The sequence below is a fragment of the Dendroctonus ponderosae genome, unplaced genomic scaffold (genome assembly GCF_020466585.1).
Source record: "Dendroctonus ponderosae isolate FM_Combo_2020 unplaced genomic scaffold, Dpon_F_20191213v2 Dpon_F_20191213_3, whole genome shotgun sequence".
NCBI lineage: Eukaryota > Metazoa > Arthropoda > Insecta > Coleoptera > Curculionidae > Dendroctonus > Dendroctonus ponderosae.
This window is the reverse complement of record NW_026018508.1, coordinates 14,475,655-14,485,349: the sequence shown is the minus strand read 5'-3', so window position 1 is coordinate 14,485,349 and position 9,695 is coordinate 14,475,655. Positions and strand designations below refer to the sequence as shown.

Below are 9,695 nucleotides of genomic sequence, written 5' to 3'. Positions count from 1 at the left end.
AGAATGCGATGAAGATTTAAGACACAATTTGCGCGTTAAAATAGCGTGAAGTTGGGACGTTCTAAAACTTCTTGAAGTTTAAAGTCGTTTTTCAAAAAGTTTCAAATGTCTCAAGCAGCTTTGAATTTTACATCATTTTCATCTCAAAGAAGCGAGAATTGCAACGAACTCAAAGCAAAGCCCGCTAAAAGATTTCGATCTGAAATAATGGACATTTTTGGTGCATTTAAAGCGGTTCTTAAGCGTTTAAAATGTTTAACCAACGACTTCTTTCTTATGATAGATCCAAACAAATGTATGCACATTCTGGAGCTTCTTGGCTCGGAAATTATTCATTAAGCTCAAAAAACACGCGTGAGAAATTTACTTTTTTGACCGACATTTTCATGAGGGGTGAATGTTGATTTTTCAAAAAAATTACAAACTCTCAAGGACGCGAGAAATTCTAACTCATTTTAAAGCACAGTGAAAACTTAAAATCCGAAATAATCAACATTTTTCACAAATTTAAAGCGTTTTTTGAACGTTTACGACGAACTTAATGCACGTTACGCGCAAAGTATTCATTAAGCTCGAAAAACGCGCGTGTGAAATTTTGATTTTTGACCGAATATTTCATATGGCCGATTTTTCCAGAAAATATCAATTCTTTCAAAATGCTTTCAATTCCACGTCATTTTGAAGTAAAAGAAGCTATAAATGCAACCAACACATGGGAAACACTCTGGAAGCTTCAGAAGCGAAATAATCGGCATTTTAAGCATTTTTCTCATCTCTATCTAATTTTTTCCGTCTTTTCTCATATTACTCGTCAAATACTTCGCGCTCGAAAGCGATGAGGCCTTTGATAATGTCCACCGCAGTTGTGGACGAAACGTTAGGAAGAAATTCCCATGGGCCACGGCTGCAAAGCCCGAAAAACATTTCTCTATGTGATTTGACCGGCCGTGAAAGCCTTCATAGTCTGATTTGTGGAAATGTTGTAAGATTTTAAATTGAAAAAAATCGCAAACTTTAACCAGTTTGCTTACAATATCGGCATAAATGTACATTTCGATTATTTTTTATACCAATTAAAAGCGAGAACGATAGTGACGTAAAAATACATATCTGGGAGAAAAATTTGCAATTACATAAAATGTCTACCTCAAAATGAATCATAAAGTCACTAATGGAAATGCTGTTGCTTCTTCCGCAGAACCCCATAGATTAATGTATTTGACGCCCAATAGCAAAAACTCGCGAGCAAAACGCACGAAGACAAAAAGGGCGAAAATTTGAGATTTTTCCAAACTAAATAGGAATAGCGCCGTGTTGAAACAACAATCACAAAATCAAATTACTTAATAGAAGTGCGCAACTATGCGTTGTCAGCGAGTAATTTAAAGCCTGGACGAACGTATGGGACAGATGGAGGTGATCCAGAGAATTGGTTTCAATCAGGCATTATTGGATCAGGGGCTTAAAGGCTGGCTGTAAACAAGTTCCTGACAACAACGCAATAAGCCTTTGCTGTCCCCCAAACAATTACAAGCGCGGATTAAAAAGCACGTCACTTCCTTATGGAACTGACTCCCTTAAGAATTTGATCTAATTTATTTAACGCCGGTGAAAGCATTAAAACTTACTGCCTATCATTTTTATCGTCATTGTTAGAAAGGCTCAAACTGTCTGCCCGTTTTGCTCTCGTAAACTGAGCAATAAAACTAAAAGTTTTACGACTATAAAAGAATAAATTCTTAGTGCAAATGACTTCTTGTAGGCAAACTTAATTAAAATGCCTGTTATTTTTCGCGCAGAGTTGCTAGGTAGTTTTTCGCAAATAACGAGGAACTCATCGATAAAAGAAACGCTCTGATATACATTTAATTTCAGCGTTGATGGTTTTTTATTCTTTTTGGGGCAACCATTCGGGTATTAAAAATATAATGAAAACACTGCCTTAAATCCATATCCGAATCTTGCGTTTATTTATGCGACGTAGAATATACATCGGTGAGTTTGCAAGTGTCTTTAAACAGAAGCAGAGGATTATCTAATAATCTGCCCAGCTCATCAATTCGCTTCTCATATTCGTCATCCACCACTTCAATAATATGATGCGCTTGCCACATTTGCATCGGCTCCAGTCGAATATCGGTACTTAAATGACCATTTCCCACCTGCAAAAGGGAATTTGCACGGAAAAGTTTTCCAATAGTAAAACACGCACTCCCAGACAGTGCAAATACTCATCAGCGCTAATGTTTTGATCTTCGCTGTTCAAACTGTTACCTTCCCATGGGTTGCAAATAAGAACGTCTGTTGAGGTTGCATCAGTCGTTTTTAGTCGTAATTTCAGTCCATGGGCGTCAATGTTTCTCAATTCGATTTCGGAAGGAGTTTCGAGAAATAACTACAAATCTTTGGCATTTTATGTACCATTTTATAGAGAGTGTTTTGGGGCAGACGGTGGAATTGATGTTTAGAAAAGACGCATTTAAAATTTTAAAATTGTTGAATTAAAAGGAGTTGTTAAGTACGAAGCATTAATTTGGTATCAACTGAAACCTCCTTAGTTTCCCATTTTCCATTAAAACATTAATTTATGGTAACAAAGTCACCATCTACGAAAGCCTCGCAGTTTATTACATTTGTAAAGCTTACATAAGTATACATTTTTTAAATCTTGCATTAATATTTTACTAAATAAGCTTAACTTTTGCATAAAACGTTCAATCTTTGTGCATTAAATTCGAATAAAGTTTCACGCCTTATAGCTATAATACCGCTAATTTGGGTATTTTGGCTCAATATTTAGGAATGTTGAAAAGCACGAATTTTATCGCCTTCTTTACTACGAATTGAAGTGAATTTGTTCTGAATATAAAACCGAGCAACAAAGTGTTTGCAATTTTTTAATAATGAATGAGAGAATGAGTGCGTTTTTTTTATCAAAACTGAATTACCTGAAAATTGTTGTTTTTTATTTGGTACAAAATCTTTACGGTTTTAAAGGTAAAGTTTCGAAATTACGTAAGCTGGATTTATCAACTCAGGTTAGACGTAAGTTTAAATAATTGTTTATAGAGAAGTATTTGACGAGTAATATGAGAAAAGACGAAAAAAATTACATTAGAGATGAGAAAAATGCTTAAAATGCCGATTATTTCGCGTCTGAAGCTTCCAGAGTGTTTCCCATGTGTTGGTTGCATTTATCCCTTCTTTTTACTTCAAAATGATGTGGAATTCAAAGCATTTTGAAATAATTCATATTTTCTGAAAAAATCGACCATATGAAATGTTGGGTCAAAAATCAAAATTTCACATGCGCGTTTTTCGAGCTTAATGAATACTTTGCGCGTAACGTGCATTAAGTCCGTCGTAAACGTTCAAAAAACGCTTTAAATTTGTGGAAAATGTCGATTATTTCCGATTTTAAGTTTCTACTGTGTTTTAAAATGAGCTCGAATTTCTCGCGTCCTTGAGTTTTTAAATTTTTTGAAAAATCAACGTTCACCCCTCATGAAAATGTCGGTCAAAAATGTAAATTTCTTACGCGTGTTTTTTGAGCTTAATGAATAATTTCCGAGCCAAGAAGCTCCAGAATGTGCATACATGTGTCTGGGTCTATCATAAGGAAGAAATCGTTGGTTAAAGATTTTAAATGCTTAAAAACCGCTTTAAATGCACCAAAAATGTCGATCGAAATCTTTTAGCGCGCTTTGCTTTGAGTTCGTTGCAATTCTCGCTTCTTTGAGATGAAAATGATGTAGAATTCGAAGCTGTTTGAGACATTTTAAACTTTTTGAAAACCGACTTTAAACCTCGAGAAGTTTTAGAACGTCCCATGAAAAAATCACACATTTTCTTTGAGTTGGATATTTTTTTTAAAAATTGATCGAATAGCAGTTTGTGAATGATTTTGTGCGATTATTGTGGCACTAAAATTGAAATTATCGCAAACCATCTCTCAATTCCCATTTAATCTCCGATGCTGCTAATTTATATTACGCGATTACGCCAAGATTTCTAAGCTCTAAAACCGACTTAACTTAACTAATTTAAACTCTCAATTCAATTAAAATTTGCCAAATTCAATCGTATTTTAAAGTGCTTGTGTTCTAAGCCTGAGAAAGTGCACGAGTTTGCTAATCCTATTATCACTATAACTTCTTTAAATAAATACGGAAACCGTTTGCTTCCATACATACACACAAACATAGGAACAAATCAGAGAGCTTCCACTCCTAAGCTTTGCATAGCTTATTGCTTGGTTATGAACAGCTATTTATACAAACAGGTTTTGTGAAAAGAACTATTTTAAATGATGTGTGCATAGTTTGCTGAGTCTTTGGGGCTCTTAAAAAGTTTTCCCAAATAACTTTTTCTTTGTTATTGGTGTTTTGTGATTGTGATTGTGATCGTACACTTACATCCAAGTACGGTCGTCGAATAACAAGTTTTTCCATATCAGGTTCAGGATCCAATGTGGTAGTCATATTTTCGTTTAACCGCACATATTTGCAGCCAGATAGTCCATAAATCTCGCACTTCCTAACGTCCTCCACTTTAAAAATCGAATGCCTCAAAATCGTGAACCGGAATGGAAAATATTTGCTGGTATTTGCTACTTTAACGGACACACGCAGTTCGCTAATGCAAAGCGTCAACTGAAACAATAACTCAGAAATTAAACCAGTTTGCACTTGATTAAAGGAAACAATAAACAGGGTCGAACAACCAAATTAAGTCAATATTTACTCCAATGCTAGTGTGTGTGTATCTATCTACTACCTATTTTTAAGCGAAAATTTTCCATTGCCACCCTGTATTCTTCCTGGATTGCTATTTGTTTCACATTAAAAATGTAGGTAAATTTCAAAACTGTTCTACACATTCAATACACATTGACAATTTTGAAACCGCTTTGGTCGCCGTTTGCATTACATAAAGAACCTTTAAATAGCTTTGTCAAAAACCCATATAAAACCCGGTTTTTCCTATTTTCCACAATATAGAATAGATTGTAAGCAAGAACATAGAAGACAGACACAGACCATTTAGTATGCAGATCATTATTCTGGAGATATTCGCATGAATGCTTTTGCTAAATTCAATCCTTCCAATCTGTCGGCATAAGGAACGAAGAAAACTGGAAATACATAATTTGTTTTGCGTGTTCTTCTAAGGAAATTGAAAGGCGACGTGATGCAATTTCATTTTATTCTTAGGAAAACATTGTAAGTTAAGTGTTTTGTTATATTTTACGTTTTCGAGCTATCAATTTTACTCTTTTTGGGGGGCGCGCAATCATTGTTTGTTCCCTTTTGTACTTTAATGTCGTTTCCAGGCTCCGAAAATTGTCTGGAATTGTACGAAGCTGTGCCGATATTATAAGCATCCATAGCAAACTATCTGATCCGAGTCTGATTAGCATTCAACAAAAAAAACAAAGGAATAGTAAATGTTTAAGCATTACATACGCAGCACGCGAGGTTATTCAAAACATGACTTGGGAAATTGAAATGGAACAAGCATCTTTTCCAAATAAATTAACTGTTTATATGAAAAAACATTAAGCCAATTTATAAAAATATACTCACTCTAACGCTGATTTTAAATTTATAATTCCAAATCGCTTTGGTATATTCAGATTCCACTAGCGTGAAAACTGCCTCTACATTTCCATCTTTCCTCACTGTTGGTCCCTGCTCCAGATTCCATGGAACATACCTCGCAAACCCGTGCTTTGGACCATAAGACTGCGCACCAAAATATGGAAATGTGAACTTTATGCCTCCACTACAATAAATAATTTAGCGCAAAAATCAGTGCAATTTGCCAGCATAACTTGTGTGGATATGATGGTCATTTTGGTTGCAGCCAACAACTTTGGCTAGAGAAAAATCAATCTATAGCAGGCCAAAATAAACTAATCGGCGTTCGGAATAACAAAACTGTTTGTGTTGCAAACAAGTAATTAACTTTGTTGACTGTTCGGGTTTTTCATTTAAATTCAGTTTGCTGGAATACGTTTGTCACTTGGGCAAATTAAATAACTTGTTCGAACTTTGCTAGTTTAAACAGGGTTTTAAATAATCCTTTTTCAAAACTACATTATGTAGTTTTGGTGAACGGTTCAACTTTAATTAAGCTAATTTGCGATATAAAATTAGATTTTGAATTTTATAATGTTTGCTTTTGTGTCTTAAGTAAGCGCTTTGAGCACGAAATGTTTTTGTTGATTTTCATTTCGCATTAAACATTAATATTCGGTACTAGAAATTATATTAAAATAGAAACTTGTAGTTTTTACCTGATTGGGGCAAAATGATTAAAAGCAGTTTTCTTCCTCATGTAAAGAATCTCCTTATTTTTAACTCTATAGGACAAGATAGTTCCTCCATGTAAATGCACAGAACAAGTTGTGTAATTTCCTCTATCCAAAACGACAATATTTTTCGTAACTTTTGACATTTTTCTCAAATATCCACCAGTCGGTTTAGGCAAACTTCAATAATACATTATATCCTATACAGGAAATGCAAAAAACAATAAAATAATTTGTTAGGGTTAAATTTGAGGAAGAATACGATCGATGCAAAATTCAATAATTTTAGAGAACGCCATGCACCGTCATAAATCAATAATAATCCATCTCCCCTGGCAACCCCACGGATGTCCTGTGTTGTTGCCCGGAAGTACCGCCGCGCCGTCTCCTATCACAGCCATGAAGTAGGCGCGATGTTGCCACTCCCGTCCTGGGTGTGTCCCACCTACCAGCGTTGCCGCTCTCGCCGTGTTTGCTCCGTTTTCCCAGGTTGCTTACAAATTATCCGTTTAGAAAATTTAAATTCCTGTGTATTTTTTGCAACTTTTTTCTGCATCAGAACTTCTAAAATGAAGGTAGATTTAATGAGCTGGCAGCCGAATGTAAATAGAAATCGTATTTTTTCCGTTGGATATTTGCTTCCTCGAGACTCATTTGAACAACTTTTAGTTCCCGCACATTTAAAATAATTTTCAAATATCTGTTTAAAAACGAATTAACTTTTTAGGATGGAATTCAGAAGAAAACAAAATTAACAAAAAATTATTAGAACAGCAATAAATATTTTCGACGCAACGACGACAAAACATGCAGAACCTTTTAAGGGAATTTTGCAATAAAATGTTGGGGTCTTGGGAAAGACAAAATTTTAAATTTTTATCGGTTGAGCCAGAAAAATTGTGCTTTTTATTTTTCTTTTGTTAACTTTTCAGTGAGATAAATGATATAGATTTATATGGCACCGAAATACCCCGTAAAAAAGACGCTTTTTGGTCAAACAAGAGAAAATTCAGTATTTCCAAAAAGCCTAAATCTTGAAGCAGAATGCTCAAATTAAAGAGGCCACAAAGAAGAAAAATAAATTAGAGACGATTATTATTAAACATTGCAAATGTCTTTTGACTCATGCCTTCTTTTGCCAATAAACACAAACCTAATCAGTCACAATTATGAATAATATACGAAGAGCGCTTCACAGCGCGCTTCTAGTTTAAAGTTTTACAGATAATCGAACTCCATTGTTTTACTTGAAACCGGACGCAAAATCAAATAAAAACACAGGAGACAGAACACTTTAAAATTATTGAGGGAATCGAATTTTCTGTTAAAAGTTGGCCAGTGGCGCACTATAATGAAAAGGAAATAGCCGAAAATGTGTTGAAATCTTTTGCGTTAAATGGTTCAAAGATTAATCGTATTTCTTCAACTACTGGCAAGAGGAATTTATCTGCATTTGAAAATTGGGGTCAATATCAAGAAGACAGTAAAGACAAAATCTAGAAATGTGACTATTTTATTTGGAAGACACAGTAGAAACTAACTGATGATTAACGAAAATTGTCTGAAACCATTGAACAATTCTCGCGTAATAGAAATAAATAACGAGGGCCAATATTGAAAAGAAACTTTCCCAAAGCTAACAGTTGCAGAAAAATACATTCTTATTGTAAAATCCCTGTTGTTTTTCTATTGACTTTGTTTTGTTGCGTTGACCGCTGCGCTTTCAACTGAAACTCCAGATTAAAAGCAAATAGAATACAAGCTGCAAACAGAATGGCTTGCATTAGCTGACGAAGACGCATTCCCGAGTTTTACTCGGTTTCAATTAGTTTGTCTCATAACAACACGATATTGGGGACACCTCGATTCATACAAGCAGGAACTTCTTTGTCGACAGTTACTGGCTGCCTCCAGCGATTTTCTTTGAAAGTTGGCAGCAATATGCACCAGTTCCTCTGAAAATATTGTTTTCAAACGAGACGATTTTTATTTGTTACATTGCCCGAGGGAATTTCCAGCAACATCAAACGTTGCTAAACGTTGCGACAGAGCGATCGAGACGGTTCAAGTTCGTGCAGTTGCTGCAATTACAATTCGTACTCCGTACGGTTCGGACAAGTTGTTTTCGATCCCTTTTTATGAAGCTGCAATAAATTCCATTCGGAGTTTTTGCGATGAAATTGTTTGACTCAGCACTGGAAAGCCACACGTAGTGCACTGACAAGAATGTTCATAAATTGCGAGCAATAAATAATTTCTCTTCTCGATACTCCGAACAACTGCAACCCAATCCAGGCCACCTTCCACGCTCATAAATCGGGGCATTCGCTATTCCTTGTGACATCCTGAGAACGTGATTCTCTTTATGTTCGTCTAGGTTTCCAGATTATATCGAGGTGAGGAGTTGAAGCAAATGGAACGGGAATTAGTTCCAACTATTGCTGTTTCGTTGTATTCCTACGGGACCTGAGAGGGAGTGAAATTTGCAATTTCTTCTAAAGTTTCTCAATGGTTTGTCAGATCAGTTGTTATTTTAATAATCGTGATTTTTATGGCAAATAAGTTGTTTACATTTTTTACTCAGGAAATATCAAAGTAAAATAGTCGCTCTTGAATGCAAAGTGCGAAAAGCAGAGTCTGTTTTATATGTGGTAAAAGGTTTGATTTGCAGCATCAACAGGCAATTCTCAGAAAATTTGCGCGTTTTGGATTCATCTTTCGTTTCAGAAGAGAAACTTTTGTTGCATGTATAAACTAAAATAAAGAATAAAACTTCCCCATAAAGAAAGACCTCAAATGAGTTTCTCTTCCAGAATATTGAATATGGAATTTGCTAAAAATAAGCCTCTATCATTCTATTTTCTAATTTGCTTTTGCCGAGTAAAGTATCCGATTTTCAGGAGACTAAAAGTAATAAAAATATTTAATATTTCCGTGTTTATCCAGTGCAACTGAATTATTAAAGGCGCGTCGTATTTTTTCATGCTTAAATCACATCCCTAGTCTATAGTGGATGGGGTGAAGCCAGGCATTATTCAATCTGTCTCATTAATTCAGAATTTATCTGCCGCTAACCGCAACAGCGTTTCGAGTCAAAACTCTTTTAGGATATAAGCAATAAAGAGCAAAGTTATTTTCCAAAAGGGAAATATAAAGACTGAACAGAAGTTTCGGTTGGCGAGAGCAAAACAGCGCGAGTTGACAAAAACATGTAAATGGCTTCCATTAATCTTACCGTACCGGAAGAAGGCACGACTTTCTTTTTAAACTAGTTGTCTGCATACAATCTATTTCCGGGTTTGCTTTGCAAATGGACGTTAAAAGTTTTTCAATTAAAACTGATTCCTGCTTCAGAATGCCATCGAATTGATGTATTTTTTTT

The 9,695-nt window shown here is 35.2% G+C and overlaps 1 protein-coding gene across 2 annotated transcripts in view; it reads right to left on the bottom strand.

Annotated features, from left to right (window-relative positions):
- The window catches only part of LOC109537301 (glucose-6-phosphate 1-epimerase), an 11,380-nt gene extending 4,756 nt beyond the window's left edge, over window positions 1-6,624 (bottom strand). Inside the window, exons 1-5 of one of the 2 annotated variants that reach the window (XM_019903937.2) lie at window positions 6,299-6,623; window positions 5,586-5,784; window positions 4,416-4,652; window positions 2,213-2,395; window positions 1,943-2,162 (exon numbers count right to left, since the gene is read on the bottom strand). In XM_019903937.2, coding sequence (XP_019759496.2) covers window positions 1,968-2,162; window positions 2,213-2,395; window positions 4,416-4,652; window positions 5,586-5,784; window positions 6,299-6,459 — 975 coding nt within the window. In that variant the 5' untranslated portion in view covers window positions 6,460-6,623 and the 3' untranslated portion in view covers window positions 1,943-1,967. Of the gene's footprint in view, window positions 1-1,942; window positions 2,163-2,212; window positions 2,396-4,415; window positions 4,653-5,585; window positions 5,785-6,298 lie in introns of those variants that run through there. The other variant, XM_048664664.1, reaches the window with a different exon arrangement.
- Between the last annotated feature and the right edge of the window lie 3,071 nt (window positions 6,625-9,695).